General features: G+C 45.2%; 1 protein-coding gene across 1 annotated transcript in view; it reads left to right on the top strand.

Moving 5' to 3' along the window:
• The window catches only part of LOC124777677 (solute carrier organic anion transporter family member 74D-like), a 218,328-nt gene that overhangs the window by 49,271 nt on the left and 149,210 nt on the right, over nucleotides 1-19,847 (top strand). The window contains exons 4-6 of the mRNA XM_047253157.1: nucleotides 6,461-6,671; nucleotides 7,707-7,946; nucleotides 12,991-13,200. Coding sequence (XP_047109113.1) covers nucleotides 6,461-6,671; nucleotides 7,707-7,946; nucleotides 12,991-13,200 — 661 coding nt within the window. The remainder of the gene's footprint in view (nucleotides 1-6,460; nucleotides 6,672-7,706; nucleotides 7,947-12,990; nucleotides 13,201-19,847) is intronic.

Raw genomic sequence — 19,847 nt, 5'->3', positions numbered from 1 at the left:
GAAATAAGGTAACTGCAAGGAAACCATGGGTAGCAGATGAGATACTTCAGCTGATCGATGAAAGATGATGATGATGATGATGATCGGTCTGTGGAGCTGCTCAACTGCGCGGTCATCGGCGCCTGTACAAAGTGGCAATTTTTTCACTGTCCAATTTTGTACACAGTCCTATCTATTCACTGTCACGAATGATAATGATGTTGATGATGATGATGATGATGATGAAATTATGACAATACAAACACCCAGTCCCCGTGCAGATAAAATCTCCAACCCAGTCAGGAATCGAACTCAGGATCCCGTGACCCAGGGACAGCAACGCTAGCCACTAGACCACCAGCTGCAGACATCAATGAGAGAAAAAAAATGGTTCAAAAGGCTCTGAGCACTATGGGACTTAACATCTTAGGTCATCAGTCCCCTAGAACTTAGAACTACTTAAACCTAACTAACCTAAGGACATCACATCCATGCCCGAGGCAGGATTCGAACCTGCGACCGTAGCGCACGGACAGTTCCAGACTGAACGCCTAGAAGCGCTCGGCCACTGCGGCCAGCCATCGATGAGAGAAGAAAGTGCAAAAGTGTTCTGGAAATTCAGAAATACTGAAAAAAAAATCACTTAGGAGTGAAATAAACTGAAGTGTAGGGAAGCTAAGGCGAAACGGCTGCGTGAAAAATGTGAAGAAATACATAAAAGAACGACTTCGAAAGGACTGACCTAGCATATAGACAAGTCAAAATAATCTTCGGTGAAGTTAAAAGGAATGGAGGTAAAATAAAGAATGCAACGGGAATGCCACTGTTATCTGCAATGGAGAGAATTGATAAGAGGAAAGTGTACAGTGAAGGCCTCTATGAGGAGGAAGACTTGTCTGCAGACGTGACAGCAGAACAAACAGGAGTCGATATAGAAGAGTATTGCACTCATAATTTAAAAGAGCTTTGTAAGACTTCAGCGCGAATAATGCAGAAGGGATAGACAACATACCATTAGAATTTCTAAAATCATTGGGGAAATCGGCAAAAACAACGATATATGTTTTTGTGTAGAATCTATAAGACAGGCGATACACCATCTTACTTTTGTAAAAACTTCATCCACACAATTCTGAAAATTGCAAGAGCCCACAAGTGCGAGAATTATCGAAAAATCAGCTAACAGCTCATGCATTCAAGATGCTGACAAGCATAATCTACAGAAGAACGGAAAAGAAAATTGAGAATGTGTTAGATGACGATCAGTTAGAAATTATGAGAGATAAAGGCACAACAGAGGCAATTCTGACATTTAAGTTGATAATGGAAGCAAGACTAAAAAAAAAAAAAAATCAAGATACGTTAATGGGATTTGTCAAACTGGAAAAAGCGCTTGACAGTGTCAAATGGTGCAAGATGTTTGAAATTCTGAGAAAAGTAGGAGTATGCTGTCGGCAGAGACGGGTAATATACAATATGTACAAGAACCAAGAGGAAAAATAAGAATGGAAGACCAAAAACGAAGTGCTCTGATTAAAAAGTGTGTAAGGCGATGTAATTTTTCTCCCCTATTGTTCAATCTATACATCGAAGAAGCAAGGACAGAAATAAAAGAAAGGTTCAAGAGAGGAATTAAAGTTCAAGTTGAAAGGATATGAATGATAAGATTCGCTGATGAAAGTACTAACCTCAGTGAAAACGAAGAAGAATTACATGACCTGCTGAATGGAATGAACAGTATAATGAGTACAGAATATGGATTGAGAGTAAATCGAAGAAAGACTAGAGGAATGAGAAGTAGTAGAAATGAGAACAGCGAGAAACTTAACAGCAGGACTGGTGATCATGAAGTAGATAAAGGTAAAGAATTCTGCAATCTAGGCAGAAAATAACCCAGGACGGACGGCGCAAGGACATAAAAAGTAGACTGTCGCTGGCAAAAAGGGCATTCCTGGCAAAGAGAAGTCTACTAGTATCAAACATGGTCCTTCAGTTGAGGAAGAAAATTGCTGAGAATATGTGTTTGCAGCACAACATTGTACGGCAGTGAAATAATGACTCTGGGAAAACTGGAACAGAAGAAAATCGAAGCATTTGATATGTGGTGCTACAGAAGATTGTCGAAGAATGGGTGGATTGATAAGATAAGAAACGTGGAGGTTCTCTGAGGAAGTGGTGAGGAAAGGAATATATGGAAAACACTGAGAAGAAGAAGAGGCAGGATGGAAGGACGTCTGTTAAGATATCAGGGAATAATATCCACAGTACTAAAGGGAGCTGTGTAGAGTACAAACTGTAGAAGAAGACAGATATTGGGATACATACAGAACATAATTGAGGATGAAGGTTGCAATTGCTACTCTGAGATGAAGAGGTTGGCACAGGAGAGGAATTCATGGCGCGCCGCATCAAACTAGTTAGATGATTTAAAAAAAATGAAACCCTTCCACTGCAGGACAAGTGGCTTGCAATTGAATGCGTGCACTAAGCTTCAAAGTAAATGCATATGCTAACCAAGCCTGCAGCTTCCGCTGTTGTATTTGACCACGAACGGCTAGTTTGCAATGTCCTCAACTCGCTATGAATGGTCAGTTGTGGTGAGAACGGTTTTCTGTGCAGTTGTGTTTGCATTATGTCGGAGCTAAGTGAATTAGAACGTGGGAAAATTATTGATGCTCTATGGTGGATTTTTCCGTGACTAAGACAGCCGAAGTATTTGGTGTTTCATTAGGCATTCTATCGAAGAAAGCGGAAAAACAGCATCCGCTAAGTTCCAACGCGGCCAAATGTGTTTGTCTCATGATCGTGACGGACGGTCATTGAAGAGAATTACGAAGAAAAATAGGAGAACGACAACGGCAGGCTGGTCCTGGCGCAGGTTCGAATCCTCCCTCGGGCATGGGTGTGTGTGTTTGTCCTTAGGATAATTTAGGTTAAGTAGTGTGTAAGTATAGATTTAAGTGTCAGGAAGTCGTTTCTGAAAGCATTTGTATGGAGTGTAGCCATGTATGGAAGTGAAACATGGACAATAAATAGTTTGGACAAGAAGAGAATAGAAGCTTTCGAAATGTGGTGCTACAGAAGAATGCTGAAGATTAGATGGGTAGATCACATAACTAATGAGGAGGTATTGAATACAATTGGGGAGATGAGGAGTTTGTGGCACAACTTGGCAAGAAGAAGGGACCGGTTGGTAGGACATGTTCTGAGGCATCAAGGGATCACAAATTTAGCATTGGAGGGCAGTGTGGATTGTAAAAATCATAGAGGGAGACCAAGACATGAATATACCAAGCAGATTCAGAAGGACGTAGGTTGCAGTAAGCACTGGGAGATGAAGAAGCTTGCACAGGATAGAGTAGCATGGAGAGCTGCATCAAACCAGTCTCAGGACTGAAGATCACAACAACAACAACAACAATAACAGTGTGTACGTTTAGGGACTGATGACCTTAGCAGTTAAGTCCCATAAGATTTCACACACATTTCACACACACGACAACAGCAAAAGTCATTGTAAACTGAATATTGCACTCGCGATCGGTGTCAGCAACAGAACTACACCAAGGGACCTCCATAAGTAGGAAATTGCAAGGCTAGATGAAATTCCAAAACCAATTACAATTACAAATGCCTGCAATAGGAAGATGTATCACCGGAGCAATAAAACTTGGATTGTGGAGCAATGGAAGAAAGTGATTTGGTCTGATGAGTCTTGTTACGCATTGTTCCAACTTCTAGCCGAGTTTACGTCACGAGGGTGAAACATAGTGGAGGTTTCGTGATGATTCAGGCATTGTGGCATTCCATACGCCTAATGGTTACCCTGCAAGGTCGTATTACTGCCATTGTTTTGGATCATCAGGTCCATCCCACGGTACAGTGTTTGTTCCCCAGTGATGATGCTGCGTTTCAAGCCGAGAGAGTCCCTATTCACACAGCTCGCTTCGTTCAGGACCGATTTTGTTAGCACGAGGATGAACTGTCGCATCTCTCCTCTCCACAGTCACTAGATCTCAATATTTTTGAGGCTTTGTCGTCTACTTTGGAGAGAAGTTTGCGTGATCGTCATGTATCTCATTCATAGTTACCTGAATTTGCCACTATTTTGCAGGTGGAATGGTATACGTTTCACTTGAAAACCATTTGAGACTTCTGTTTACCCCTTATGAGACAACTGGGAACTGTTTTGAATTCCAACGGTTTTCTTACACAACTTTGAGCATGGTAACGTGTTTTTGGTGTTTCCATACTGTTGTCCACCCCGTGTGTGTAATTAGATTTCAGATACATGTTTGGAGCTCTACTCCATATTGAAATCAGAGCTGCCCTGAACGGTAGTGTACTAATAGAGGAGCCCAAAGAAAATGGCGCAGCCGAGTATTGAAGAGGAGTGTCGTGTGGGAATTCGTTTTTTGAATTTGAAGGGGAACTGGTTTGCAACGATCTATGACGAGTTGGTGGAAGTGGGGGGGGGGGGGGGGGGGAGGGGAAGCTTAGAGTCACGCCAAACAATTATAACACGACATTAAATATTTAATTCGGCTCTAACAAAACTACTGTATAGTCCATTACTAGTTTTGAGGGATGAACAGAGTAGTTTATTGTCAAATTGGAAACTGAAATTTCTCTTTAGCGTTCAGAATTATCGTTGATCCACGTGCTCTTCCCATGGCTGTGCGCCATAATAGGCCTGCCTCAGAACAGGAGTGATTAACGTCAGCTAAAAATGCTGGCAGGAGAAGCTTTGCGAGCGGCGTCTCCGGTGGCCAATAGTACGAGGGTTGCCCAAAAAGTAGTGCACCACATATTTTTTCTCAGCCTGAGACAATGCTACGAATGCAAAACGTTACGTATGTATTATTTGAAGTGGTCTTAGTGAGCGCGCCAAGTTTTCGTCACTTCCGACAGATAGCGTAGCTGCAGGACAGTTTCAAAATGGCGTCTGTAGGTGATTTACGCTACAAGAAACGTGCCGTCATTGTATTTCTTACTGCAGAGAAAGGAACAGTCAGGAATATTCCCAAACGCTTGTGCCAAGTCTACGGAGAATCTGCTGTCGACAGAAGCACAAGTGGTCTCTGGGCACGGAGGGTGAGGTCATCAGAAGGTGGCTCGGCGGAGCTGCAAGATTTGGAGCGGTCGGGGAGACCATCCACGGCTGTCACACCTGACATGCTGCATCGAGCTGACGATGTCATTCGCGAGGACAGACGTATTACGACTCGGCAGTTGGCGCTGCATCTGTCAATCAGTAAGGAAGTGTGGTTGCAATAATACGTACTCTTGAATATTCAAAAGTGTGTGCAAGATAAGTCCAGCGGTGTCTAACAGTGGATCACAAATCGCACAGAAAAAACATTTGTCTTGATTTGTTGCAACGTTTTAGAGCTCTGAGGGAGGCCTTCTTGCCGCGGTGGTCTCGCGGTTCTAGGCGCGCAGTCCGGAACCGTGCGACTGCTACGGTCGCAGGTTCGAATCCTGCCTCGGGCATGGATGTGTGTGATGTCCTTAGGTTCGTTAGGTTTAACTAGTTCTAAGTTCTAGGGGACTGATGATCACAGCTGTTAAGTCCCACAGTGCTCAGAGCCATTTGAACCATTTTTGGAGGCCTTCTTATCCCGGATTGTGAGAGGTGACGAAACCTGGGTTCACCATTTTGAGCCCGAAACGAAATGACAGTCGATGGAATGGCGCCATTCCCGCTCCCCACTGACGGGAAAGCAACTTCTTCCGCCGGTAAGGCCATAATCACCGTTTTTTTTTACTGTAAAGGAGTAGTTCTCATTGATGTGATGCCACGAAGTGGTACCCCCTTAATGCAGAAGCATATGTTAACACATTAACAAAACTCACGAGGCGCTTCCGGAGAATTGGGCGCCATAGCAGCCCAGGACATATTTTGCTGTAATATGATAACACTCGGCACCTCATAAATCTGAGGACTGCTGAACACATCGCAAAACAGGGTTGGACAATATTACCCCATCCACCCTACAGCGCTAACCTAGCCCCATCGGACTTCCACTTGTTTGGGCCATTAAAGGATGCTATTCGTGGAAGACGTTTTAAGGACGATACGGAGATGAATAATACACTAAAGCACTGGCTCCGCCACCAGGAAAAGGATTGGTACCAACATGGAATACACGCCCTTGTTTCGAGCTCGAGGAAGGCCATAGAACGGGATGGAGATTACGTAGAAAAATAAGGTGTGTAGATAAACACCATTCTTTAGTGTGTGTAATAATCATTATGTTTAAAAAAGAACTGTTAAAGAAAAAAATTCGGTGCAGTAGTTTCGTAAGTGTGGGAAAGATATATGTGGCTCTGGGGCACACAAGTTCTTCCATCTCCCAAAACATCCTGCATATTTATGCTACAGCTTTCGTAAAGTCTGCTTCTTGTTTATTTGGTTGATTTTGCTGTACTTCTCTGTGGAACTATTGTGGCAGTAGTGAGTGCACAGTATTGGTAGCAGGAGGAGAAGTGCGGCCGTGAGGCGGCCGAGTCGGACACGTTGTGCGGCCTGGGCAGATGGACGCCGGCGTGGCTGCAGCCGCTGGCCAGCAAGAAGGCCTACGTGCTGCTGCACGGCCTCATCGGCATGAACACGTTCGCGCTCGGCTCCTACTTCGTCGCCACCATCAGCACGCTCGAGAAGAGGTTCAAGATCCCCAGCAGAACCTCAGGTACCGTACCAGAGAGCTCGTCACTGATTCAGCTGTACTTTGTAAGAAAACTGCTGCCGTAGTACCACTTTCCTGGTTCTTATACTACACTTTCGACTGTAAAATTACAGCACATATAAGCCTTCAAGGTTTCAGACGCTTTCTCTTTCCTAGCGCTTACCCTGTCGAATGCTGTTTTCCTGGTTTGTCAAATTTTTATTCCAAGTAACACGGGTTATACACTGAAGAGCCAAAGAAACTGGTACTACTGCCCAATCTCGTATAGGCCCCCGCGAGCACGCAAAAATGCCGCAACACGACGTGACATGGACTCGATTAATGTCTGAAGTAGTGCTAGAGGGGAATTGACACCAAAATCTTGCCAGGCTGTCCATAAATCCTTAGGAGTACGAGGGAGTGGAGATCTCTTCTGAACAGGCAAGGCATACCGGATATGCTCAGTAATGTTCATATCTGGGGAGTTTGGTGGGCAGCGCAGATGTGTAAACTCAGAAGAGTGTTCCTGGAGGACTCTGTAGCAGCCCTGAACATATGAGCTGTCGCGTTCTCCCTGTAGAATTGCCAAAGTCCGTCGGAATGCACAATGGACATGAGTGGATGCAATGGATGCAGACAGGATGCTTACGTACGTGACACCTGTATCTGTATCTAGACGTATCAGGGGTCCCATATCACTCCAACTGCACGCGCTCCACACCGCTACAGAGCCTCCCCGAGCTTGAACAGTCCCAAGCTGACTTGCAAGGTCCATGGATTCATGAGGTTGTCTCTATACCTGTACACATACATCCATTCGATACAATTTGAAACGAAACCCGTCCGATCAGGAATCAGAATAGTAATGCCTTTTCTGTGATGAAATTTTTAGTTGGGGCTGTCTCATATCGAGTAGACGTGGGATGTTCGTGCAGCCTAATATTGACCGAGTGGAATCCACACCACGAGTTGAAGGGAAACCAGGTAGTAGAGCCTTCTTCCTTGATGCGTGTATTTCTGTGAGAGACACGGGAGTGAGGGAGAGGGACGTGCCGGCAGGGCTGATATCGTCGGCGTGGGACATCGGCACGATGGTGACGCTGCTGGCGCTGAGCTACCTGGGCAGCCGCGGGCACAAGCCGCGCTGGATCGCCGCGTGCACGCTGCTGGTGGCGCTCTCCTGCCTGCTGCGCGTGCTGCCGCACCTGCTGTACGGACCCGGACAGGACGCGCTGCTGCTCACGCTCGAGTACGGCGCCGCCGGCGCCAACACCAGCCTCGCCCTGGCCAACGCCTCCGGTAAGCGGAAACACCTGTACACGTCTACACGATTCTTCATGCACTCATAACCGATTCCACGCTGAGGCAGTTTTTCCATCGTCAATCGTTTGATTGGTTGGCAGTGCTCCATCCCGCACTGCGGTATACGGTGGAAACTCTTGTCACCTCGAAAAATATAGTTATGTAACGAATATCTTCGCTGTTTGCATGTAAATGTCTGCTGTCTTTTCCATCGTCCTCGCCATAGGTAGAAAATAAAAGTGACCTAAATTTTTTTTCATGTAACTGAAAACATACTTTTACCTATATATCACTCCACACCCACGTTTCTACATCAAATACAGATGTTCTTATCATTGCATCTGTCGGCGTCACGAGATATTTGTTTGTTTTATTTACATTGCTAGCCTTTTACCTATAGCTTCACCCACATATGCATTCAATGCATATACTGTAAATACTTCCTCTCTGTCTCCACCTCTTCCCGCCTTTGACTCTCTACCCCAGCCTCCCACCTCAATTATCCATTCGTCCACGTCCACGTCATCCGCCTCCACCATTCTTTGTCCATTTCGTCCTCCCCTCACTCTATCCAACCATTACTCTGTCCATCTCAACCTGTCCCCAGCCTTACTCATTACAATAAACTTCAATAAAGCAGGCTTATACTTCTCCCATTACACACACATCACACAGGTCAGGCTACACATCAGTTTATGTGCCCTTATTTGCTGGCCACAAAGCAACGCTGGTCGATAAATAAGGCCGATACTAATCCAACACAACATGGTTGTCATTCAGGGCAGGCTACACGTCCACATCCAGGAAACCCACTTGACATGTAGGCTGCTCTGCAAAGCAGGTTAATTTGTCAAACATACTATTCCCAGACATGATTGTCTCACAAGGCTGTGTAAATACCAGCGGCTGGGAAAACAAATTTTTGCCCATATCTCCACTCCTACTGTGATTAGGAAATTATAAACCCCACAGTGCCGATAATAGGCCTGATGTTTCTGTGCTAGATTTGCTTGCAGTTGGTCTAGGGGTTTGGGAGCAGATCCCAAATTATGAGGTACGACAATAAAGTAATGAGACTGATGTGAAAAAAAATGTTGCTTACCGTTTTAGTCAAGTTTAGTCTTGTCTCCTTCAAAGTAGTTCCCTTCTGATTGAACACAATTTTTCCAGCGCTTTTACCATTGATGGTAACATATCTGGAACTCTTCTTCTGTAATACCCTTCAAGACCCACGTCACACTTTTTTAGAGATCTCGTGTTGTTTGAAAATGGTGTCCCTTGACCGCCGTTTTAACTCTTGGAAATAGAAAAAAGTCGCACGGAGCGTTGTCTGGTGAATAACGTGGTTGTGGTAGTACTGAAATTTGTTTTGAGGTTAAAAATTTCTGTACTGACAGAGCAGTATGGGATGGGGCATTATCCTGATGCAGACTCCAATTATCAGCAATGTTGGCACGGACACGAAGAACTCCTTTACGAAGTCTTTCTAAAATTTCTTTGTAGAAATATTGGTTAACTGTTTGTCCGGGTTGGCACCCCCACTATTTATGAACAATTCCCTTGGAATCAAAGAAGCACACAAGCATGCATTTCACTTTTGACTTTGACATGCCAGCTTTTTTTAGTCTGGGTGATCCATTTGATCACCATTGCGAACTTTGGCGTTTTGTCTCTGGATCATACTGAAAGTACCGACTTTCATCACTACTGATAACACGGCTCAACAACTATGGATTGATTTCCGTTTGCTCTAACAGACCGGCTGCCACATTTTTCCGTGTTTCTCGCTGTAGTGGTGTGAGATTTTTGGGGACCATCTTTGCACAAATCTTTCTCATACCAAGATCTTCAGTTATTATTGGACGAACCGTTTCTCGATTGATGTTCAGTTCTTCTGCAATCATTTTCACAGATAATCTTCGATCAGATTGTACGAGTTCACGCATCCTGGCCAAGTTGACATCCGTCCGTCAGATTGATGGCCGTCCACTGCGGTCATCATCTTCAACATTCGTTCTGCCTTTACTAAACATTTTATGCCAACGAAAAAACTTGAGCTCTTGACACAACCTCCTCTCCAAAAGCATTCTGAAGCTTACAGTAAGTTGTCGTCGCGTTTTCATCCAATTAAACGCAAAAAGAAATGGCATACCATTGCGCAATATTATGCGGTTCCATTTCCGTGACGAGAGACACAAACATGTGTTAACTTATTACAGCATAACTCACGACTGGGCAGTTGCATCGATGTGCCGCTTGGAGTAGAAGCAGATTATAGACCAAGGTCAAAGATATTGAGCCTACGTTAGCCTGCAGGGCTGCAACATCTTGCAAAGAAAATCAGTTTCATTACTTTATTGTCGCACGTCGTATATATATATATATATATATATATATATATATATATATATATATATATATATATATATTACACCACGAAGATGACGTGCTACAGACACGAAATTTAACTGACAAGAATAAGCTGCTGTGATATGCCAATGATTAGCTTTTCAGGGCATTTACACAAGGTAGGCGCCGGTGGCGGCACCTACAACGTGCTGATATGAGGAAACTGTGCAACCGATTTCTCATACACAAACAGCAGTTGACCGGCGTTGCCTGGTGAAACGTTGTTGTGATGCCTCGTGTAAGGAGGAGAAATGCGTACCATCACGTTTCCGACTTTGATAAAGGTCGGATTGTAGCCTATCGTGATTGCGGTTTATCGTATCGCGACATTGCTGCTCGCATTGGTCGAGATCCAATGACTGTTAGCAGAATATGGAATCGATGTGTCCAGGAGGGTAATACAGAAGGCCGTACTGGATCCCCACGGCCTCGTATCACTAGCAGTCGAGATGACAGGCATCTTATCCTCATGGCTGCAACGGATCGTGCAGCCACGTCTAGATCCCTGAGTCAACAGATGGGGACGTTTGCAAGACAACAACCATCTGCACGGACAGTTCGACGACGATTGCAGGCGCATAGACTACCAGCTCGGAGACCATGGTTGCGGTTACCGTTGACGTTGCATCACAGACATGAGCGCCTGCGATGATGTACTCAATGACGAACCTGGGTGCACGAATGGCAAAAGGTCATTTTTTTCAGGTGAATCTAGGTTCTGTTTACAGCATCATGATGGTCGCATCCGGGTTTGGCGACATCGCGGTGAACGCACATTGCAAGCGTATATTCGTCATCGCCATACTGACGTATCAGCCAGCGTGATGGTATGGGTTGCTATTGGTTACACGTCTCGGTCACCTATTGTTCGCACTGACGGCACTTTGAACAGTAGACGTTACATTTCAGATGTGTTACGACTCGTGGCTCTACCCTTCATTCGACCGCTGCGAAACCCTACATTTCAGCAGGATAATGCACGACAGCATGTTGCAGGTCCTGTACGGGCCTTTCTGGATACAGAAAATGTTCGACTGCTGCCCTGGCCGGCACATTCTCCAGATCTCTCACCAACTGAAAACATGCGGCCGAGCAACTGGCTCGTCACAATACGCCAGTCACTACTCTTGATGAACGGTGGTATCGTGTTGAAGCTGCATGGGCAGCTGTACCTGTACACGCCATCCAAGCTCTGTATGACTCGATGTCCAGGCGTATCGAGGCCGTTATTACGGCCAGATGTGGTTGTTCTGTGTACTGATTTCTCAGGATCTATGCACCCAAACTGCCTGAAAGTGTAATCACATGTCAGTTCTACTATAATACACTCCTGGAAATTGAAATAAGAACATCGTGAATTCATTGTCCCAGGAAGGGGAAACTTTATTGACACATTCCTGGGGTCAGATACATCACATGATCACACTGACAGAACCACAGGCACATAGACACAGGCAACAGAGCATGCACAATGTCGGCACTAGTACAGTGTATATCCAGCTTTCGCAGCAATGCAGGCTGCTATTCTCCCATGGAGACGATCGTAGAGATGCTGGATGTAGTCCTGTGGAACGGCTTGCCATGCCATTTCCACCTGGCGCCTCAGTTGGACCAGCGTTCGTGCTGGACGTGCAGACCGCGTGAGACGACGCTTCATCCTGTCCCAAACATGCTCAATGGGGGACAGATCCGGAGATCTTGCTGGCCAGGGTAGTTGACTTACACCTTCTAGAGCACGTTGGGTGGCACGGGATACATGCGGACGTGCATTGTCCTGTTGGAACAGCAAGTTCCCTTGCCGATCTAGGAATGGTAGAACGATGGGTTCGATGACGGTTTGGATGTACCGTGCACTATTCAGTGTCCCCTCGACGATCACCAGTGGTGTACGGCCAGTGTAGGAGATCGCTCCCCACACCATGATGCCGGGTGTTGGCCCTGTGTGCCTCGGTCGTATGCAGTCCTGATTGTGGCGCTCACCTGCACGGCGCCAAACACGCATACGACCATCATTGGCACCAAGGCAGAAGCGACTCTCATCGCTGAAGACGACACGTCTACATTCGTCCCTCCATTCACGCCTGTCGCGACACCACTGGAGGCGGGCTGCACGATGTTGGGGCGTGAGCGGAAGACGGCCTAACGGTGTGCGGGACCGTAGCCCAGCTTCATGGAGACGGTTGCGAATGGTCCTCGCCGATACCCCAGGAGCAACAGTGTCCCTAATTTGCTGGGACTGCGATGGAGCTCCGTATGCCACGGCAAACTGGCAGACACTGACGGCGGCGGTGCACAAATGCTGCGCAGCTAGCGCCATTTGACGGCCAACACCGCGGTTCCTGGTGTGTCCGCTGTGCCGTGCGTGTGATCATTGCTTGTACAGCCCTCTCGCAGTGTCCGGAGCAAGTATGGTGGGTCTGACACACCGGTGTCAATGTGTTCTTTATTCCATTTCCAGGAGTGTATATTTGTCCAATTAATATCCGTTTATCATCTGCGTTTCTTCTTCGTGTAACAATTTTGATGGCAGTAGTTTATATACAACAGCAGTGTATACGAGTGTGAGGTTGTGCTGGGGAGTCAATGCTAGACAAGGGAAGCCACTACACGTGGTCTGGTTGGCGGTGTGCAGCCGCGTCGGCCGCGGCGGCGGTGACAGCGGTGTGCGGCAGCGCGCCCGACACCGAGGACTGCTCTGCGGGAGGCGGCGCCTCCTTCGCACCCTCCGCCATTTTCTTCATCTCCCACGTCGTGCTGGGCGCGGGCAACTCGCTGTACTTCACCCTGGGGCTCGCCTACATGGACGACAACACCCGGAAGGACAAGGCGCCCATATTGCTTGGTAAGTGTGTGCCTCAATCCATTGCTGCTGCTACATGGATTACTTGGATGGTAAGGATCGCAGGGTGTCTGTACAGAAGCAAGCTGTGATGTTTACGTCACAGTCAACCATGCAACTGCCAAGTAGCCCGCCACTACCATGAAGTATTGAATTTATCCATGTTATATGGAACTGTTTGAGGACTGTGACTGTATTGTAAATTTACGAAATAATTTCTACTGTTTCAGCTAACTGTTACTAATATTTATTAGGATAACGTATTTTGGCAACACTTGATTTTCAGTTATATGTACATTACATTAATCTGAAGTGTGATGAGGGTCATTTACTGCGTGTGCCAGTGAAGTTATGTAATGAAATATAACCCTCTGCAGAAAATTAATTTAACTTATTGTGTACCTTAAGTCAATTATATGTTTAAGCCATTTCATTAGTTTTTACACACATCATAAATTTTTGTTGGAAAGTTGACTGTCACAAAGAGCACAGTAAAAATAGATCATCACTTAACACATCCATATTAAGATGTTTACATCATTTGAGAGACTCTAAACTGCTATGATAAACTAATTTCAATAGCTAAGATAGTTCAAACAGTAAAGATAAAAGTTTTCTGTATAAACATATTTATGTCGCGGAACTATTAAATACTATGAATATTTCGTGTTTCTTGATTATACAGCAACACTAAAAAAATTTTATAAAATAAGCTTTCGACATTGGAGAAATTTTTGAAGAAATTTATGTCGTTGCTTTCTAAAATTTCATTTTTCACTGAGAATAGTCTCACTGAAATATTATGTCAATATAAAAGTAGTTAAGACACAACTCAAACTACAGCCAAAAAACGCACACTTCTTGCTGACTCTAACAATAGGTGTAGCACTACCATCAATCACTGGGCACCTAAGCTAAGATTACAGCCAGAAATATGCAAAGAAAGTTGCCCAGTCAGGCCATTTTGAACCTCGGAATAAGCCCAGGTTCCATATCTCATACAAACTTAACCAGATGTTAGTCAAGACATATACATAGACCTAAAACCAGTAATTAAAAATACAGTCTGTCACTAATAGAAGAAATTGAAAACATCAACATCCCCATTCAGCTCAGTTAGTATCGTGTAACATTATAAATCTTTATAAAAACGTACCCATCCCTGAATCACTCAGAACCATCAGATCGAACATTATGAAATATAAAAACCGATCATTGTGGGAAATTTTTGAATTCAGGGACCTGCTTGGACTGGTATTAAACTGTTATTATCCACGTTTAATAAGAAAATTGACATGCAGCATAAAGATACTGCAATCGGGTCAGCAGTTAAAATTGCCAACATATACATTAACCACCTACAGAAAGAAAATCTTGCAACAAAATCAATCTTTAAGGATAACGTTATTTACTATAAATGTTATGTTCAAATAATCAAGAGTTGAGAGGCATGAAAGGGAAGCAGTGGTTGGGAAGGGAGTGAGACAGGGTTGTAGCCTCTCCCCGATGTTATTCAATCTCTATATTGAGCAAGCAGTGAAGGAAACAAAAGAAAAATTTGGAGTAGGTATTAAAATCCAGGGAGAAGAAATAAAAACATTGTAATTCTGTCAGAGACAGCAAAGGACTTGGAAGAGTAGTTGAACGGAATGGACAGTGTCTTGAAACTAGGGTATAAGATGAACATCAATAAAAGCAAAACAAGGATAATGGCATGTAGCCGAATTAAGTCGGGTGATGCTGAGGGAATTAGATTAGGAAATGAGACACATAAAGTAGTAAAGGAGTTTTGCTATTTGGGGAGCAAAATAACTGATGATGGTCGAAGTAGAGAGGAAGTAAAATGTAGACTGGCAATGGCAAGGAAAGCGTTTCTGAAGAAGAGAAATTTGTTAACATCGAGCATTGATTTAAGTGTCAGGAAGTCGTTTGTGAAAGTGTTTGTATGGAGCGTAGCCATGTATGGAAGTGAAACATGGACGATAACTAGTTTGGACAAGAAGAGAATAGAAGCTTTCGAAATGTGGTGCTACAGAAGAATGCTGAAGACTAGATGGATAGATCATATAACTAATGAGGAGGTACTGAATAGGATTGGGGAGAAGAGGAGCTTGCGGCACGACTTAACTAGAAGAAGGGATCGGTTGGTAGGACATGTTCTGAGGCATCAAGGGATCACCAATTTAGTATTGGAGGGCAGCCTGGAGGCTAAAAATCGTAGAGGGAGACCAAGAGATGAATACGCTAAACAGATTCAGAAGGATGTAGGTTGCAGTAGGTACTGGGAGATGAAGAAGCTTGCACAGGATAGAGTAGCATGGAGAGCTGCGTCAAACCAGTCTCAGCACTGAAGACCACAACAACAACAATCAAGAATGGGTCGCAGTACTGTTATATTCACTCTCTCCTTTGTAGATGAGCTACACTTCTCCTAAATTCTCCCAGCGAACCGATGTCGCCCATTCACCTTCCCTACTACCGTCTTTATGTGCTCGTTCCATTATACACTCCTGGAAATGGAAAAAAGAACACATTGACACCGGTGTGTCAGACCCACCATACTTGCTCCGGACACTGCGAGAGGGCTGTACAAGCAATGATCACACGCACGGCACAGCGGACACACCAGGAACCGCGGTGTTGGCCGTCGAATGGCGCTAGCTGCGCAGCATTTGTGCACCGCCGCCGTCAGTGTCAGCCAGTTTGCCGTGGCATACGGAGCTCCATCGCAGTCTTTAACACTGGTAGCATGCCGCGACAGCGTGGACGTGAACCGTATGTGCAGTTGACGGTCTTTGAGCGAGGGCGTATAGTGGGGATGCGGGAGGCCGGGTGGACGTACCGCCGAATTGCTCAACACGTGGGGCGTGAGGTCTCCACAGTACATCGATGTTGTCGCCAGTGGTCGGCGGAAGGTGCACGTGCCCGTCGACCTGGGACCGGACCGCAGCGACGCACGGACGCACGCCAAGACCGTAGGATCCTACGCAGTGCCGTAGGGGACCGCACCGCCACTTCCCAGCAAATTAGGGACACTGTTGCTCCTGGGGTATCGGCGAGGACCATTCGCAACCGTCTCCATGAAGCTGGGCTACGGTCCCGCACACCGTTAGGCCGTCTTCCGCTCACGCCCCAACATCGTGCAGCCCGCCTCCAGTGGTGTCGCGACAGGCGTGAATGGAGGGACGAATGTAGACGTGTCGTCTTCAGCGATGAGAGTCGCTTCTGCCTTGGTGCCAATGATGGTCGTATGCGTGTTTGGCGCCGTGCAGGTGAGCGCCACAATCAGGACTGCATACGACCGAGGCACACAGGGCCAACACCCGGCATCATGGTGTGGGGAGCGATCTCCTACACTGGCCGTACACCACTGGTGATCGTCGAGGGGACACTGAATAGTGCACGGTACATCCAAACCGTCATCGAACCCATCGTTCTACCATTCCTAGATCGGCAAGGGAACTTGCTGTTCCAACAGGACAATGCACGTCCGCATGTATCCCGTGCCACCCAACGTGCTCTAGAAGGTGTAAGTCAACTGCCCTGGCCAGCAAGATCTCCGGATCTGTCCCCCATTGAGCATGTTTGGGACAGGATGAAGCGTCGTCTCACGCGGTCTGCACGTCCAGCACGAACGCTGGTCCAACTGAGGCGCCAGGTGGAAATGGCATGGCAAGCCGTTCCACAGGACTACATCCAGCATCTCTACGATCGTCTCCATGGGAGAATAGCAGCCTGCATTGCTGCGAAAGGTGGATATACACTGTACTAGTGCCGACATTGTGCATGCTCTGTTGCCTGTGTCTATGTGCCTGTGGTTCTGTCAGTGTGATCATGTGATGTATCTGACCCCAGGAATGTGTCAATAAAGTTTCCCCTTCCTGGGACAATGAATTCACGGTGTTCTTATTTCAATTTCCAGGAGTGTATGTCGCTTTGCAAAGCTACGCCTATATATTTGATCGAAGTGACAGCAGCACACTACTAATGCTGTATTCGAACATTACGAGATTTTTTTTCCTACTCATATGCATTAATTGCATTTTCTTGTATTCAGAGCAAGCTGTCATTTGTCACACCAAATAGAAGCTCTGTCACCCTCTATCTTCCTACAGTCATTCAACGATACCTTCCCGTACACCACAGCGTCATCAGGCAACAGCTGCAGATCAGCAGCCAACAGCTGCAGGCGGCTGCTCACTGTCCGCCAGATCATTTCTGTATATGGAGAGAGTAAGAGCGAACGTTTCACACTTACCTGGGCCACTCCTGGCGATGCCCTTCTCTCTGATGAACAGTCGCCGAGGAGGGCAACGTATTGAGTTCTATTACTTAATAAGTCTTCGAGCCACTCACATACCTGGGAACCCAATCCGTATGCTCGGACGTTCGTTAACATCCTGCAGTGGGGAACTGCGTCAGACGTCTTCCGGAAATTTAGAAATGTGGAATATGCCTGTTAGCTTCCATCTAATTCATTATAAATGCAAGATAAGCAAGGGACCAATGCCGCAGTGTACTCCCTTTAAAACCGAAATTGAAATCCGTGTGGAAGAGGTGACTTATATGTTTTCATCCCTTTCATTTGCTTCTCTAAGCCAGGGATGCCTATTACTACGTCCTCCACACGCGAGCCTGTGTGACGGTAAATCGACAGCATGTTTGTACAATCCTCCTGCGTGTATAATTTCCTAAAAGCGAAATTTAAAACTTAGCTTTGCTTTTGCTATCTTCTATAGCCACACAGTCTTAGGTATGTCAGTGGAAGTTATTCAGACATCTATCTTTTTAGTGACGCACGAATTTTTACTTTCTTTTGTAGTCAACATTTGCGCGTTCTTTTTTGAATCGAGAGTGCAACCTCCGTATTTCGCCAGTATTTTCCAAATTTTTATATTAAACAATGGTGAGTCTTTTCCGTCCTTAATTCGCTTGTTAGGCGCATACTTCTCCAAAGTGCGATTTACAGTCAGTTTAAACTTTGCCGATAATTCCTCATATTGATAATAAATGATGTCAATTGATTGTGCATGTTGGCTAAGAACAACTGTTTATCTGTCCTTCGTAGTAAAAATATTCTCCTAGCCCTCTTGATGGATTTACTAATTTTAGTAACGATCGTCGCATTCTAAATCCCTGTCTCTATACTGACACTGTCGTCAATGTGAGCCCTTTTTGTATCTATAAGGTGTAAAATATTTCAGTTACAAGTGGGCTGTCGAACTAGCTGCTCAACACACTTTCGCGGAAACCTGTTCAAAACTGCTTCATAAGAGTGTCTGTCCGTATCAGCTGCGATGAATCCATAAACGTCCCAATCTTTTCTTGATTTTGGCGTACTTTCATAACGCCGGCATTATTCTGAAAGTTCATAAGTTTTTCACTTGTTGATGACTTCTTAACTTGTAGGACCTAAAGAACTTCTTCCAATGCGCTTTCTGTAGTGGTTTGACGACTTCTTAACTCGTAGGACCTATAGAATTTCTTCCAATGCGCTTTCTGTTGTGGTATTCTAGACAATTACGTTGGATACTGGGATCTGCCGTCATTCAATCGTAACCGAACTTTAGTATTTAGGATGTTTATCTTTTCTCCGGAAAGGAATCACAAGATCGCTGCCCAAACCAATTACATGATGGGATCGTTTTGAAAAAAATCCAGGGGACTCAAACTGTACAAGTGTTCATTCAATTAACGTTATAACTATGCTGCCAGTACCTTCTTAGAAATTTGTTCTTTAAATAGTACTCTGCCAACATTAGTAATCTCTGTAACCTCTTTACGGGCATCGAGCAACTCATTTGCTGTAATGCAACGAATCCCAACTTGATTTTTCGTTACTCAGGCGTGTTAAAGATAATTACGTACGACTAACGCCACAGAGCTGCCCTCTTTGTTCTTTAACTACGTAGTACACCAGTATATCACAGAAATTATATTCACGATAACTTTCTTACTCCACAGCACTTAGTAAGTTTTCACGATTGCCAATCATTCTGCAGCATACACAAACGTAAAATTATACTTTCATTCATTATGGTGGCTACTGAGAAGTGCAGCCTTGCTCCACTTTCTTCCTTTAGGCGAAAGTCGGGATCGCATGATGTCCTCTGTGTTCTCGTAATCACTGCCTTCTGTCCACGCCGTTCTCTCTCGCTGACTTTTAATTTATCTTGGAAATCATAAAACTGCTTCAGCTGTACGAAAAACCTTTTTGTTGGGCTCACGACTGAGTTCGCGGAATTGTAACACACCTTCAGCTGAACATCTAGGCATAAACACATGTTGTTGTTGTTGTTGTGGTCTTCAGTCCTGAGACTGGTTTGATGCAGCTCTCCATGCTACTCTATCCTGTGCAAGCTTCTTCATCTCCCAGTACCTACTGCAGCCTACATCCTTCTGAATCTACTTAGTATATTCATCTCTTGGTCTCCCTCTACGATTTTTAGCCTCCACACTGCCCTCGAGTACTAAATTGGTGATCCCTTGATGCCTCAGAACATGTCCTACCAACCGATCCCTTCTTCTAGTCAAGTTGTGCGACAAACTCCTCTTCTCCCCAATCCTATTCAATACCTCCTCATTAGTTATGTGATCTACCCATCTAATCTTCAGCATTCTTCTGTAGCACCACATTTCGAAAGCTTCTA

This window comes from Schistocerca piceifrons, chromosome 1 (assembly GCF_021461385.2).
Source record: "Schistocerca piceifrons isolate TAMUIC-IGC-003096 chromosome 1, iqSchPice1.1, whole genome shotgun sequence".
Lineage (NCBI taxonomy): Eukaryota > Metazoa > Arthropoda > Insecta > Orthoptera > Acrididae > Schistocerca > Schistocerca piceifrons.
This window is presented reverse-complemented; position numbering and strand designations above follow the sequence as displayed.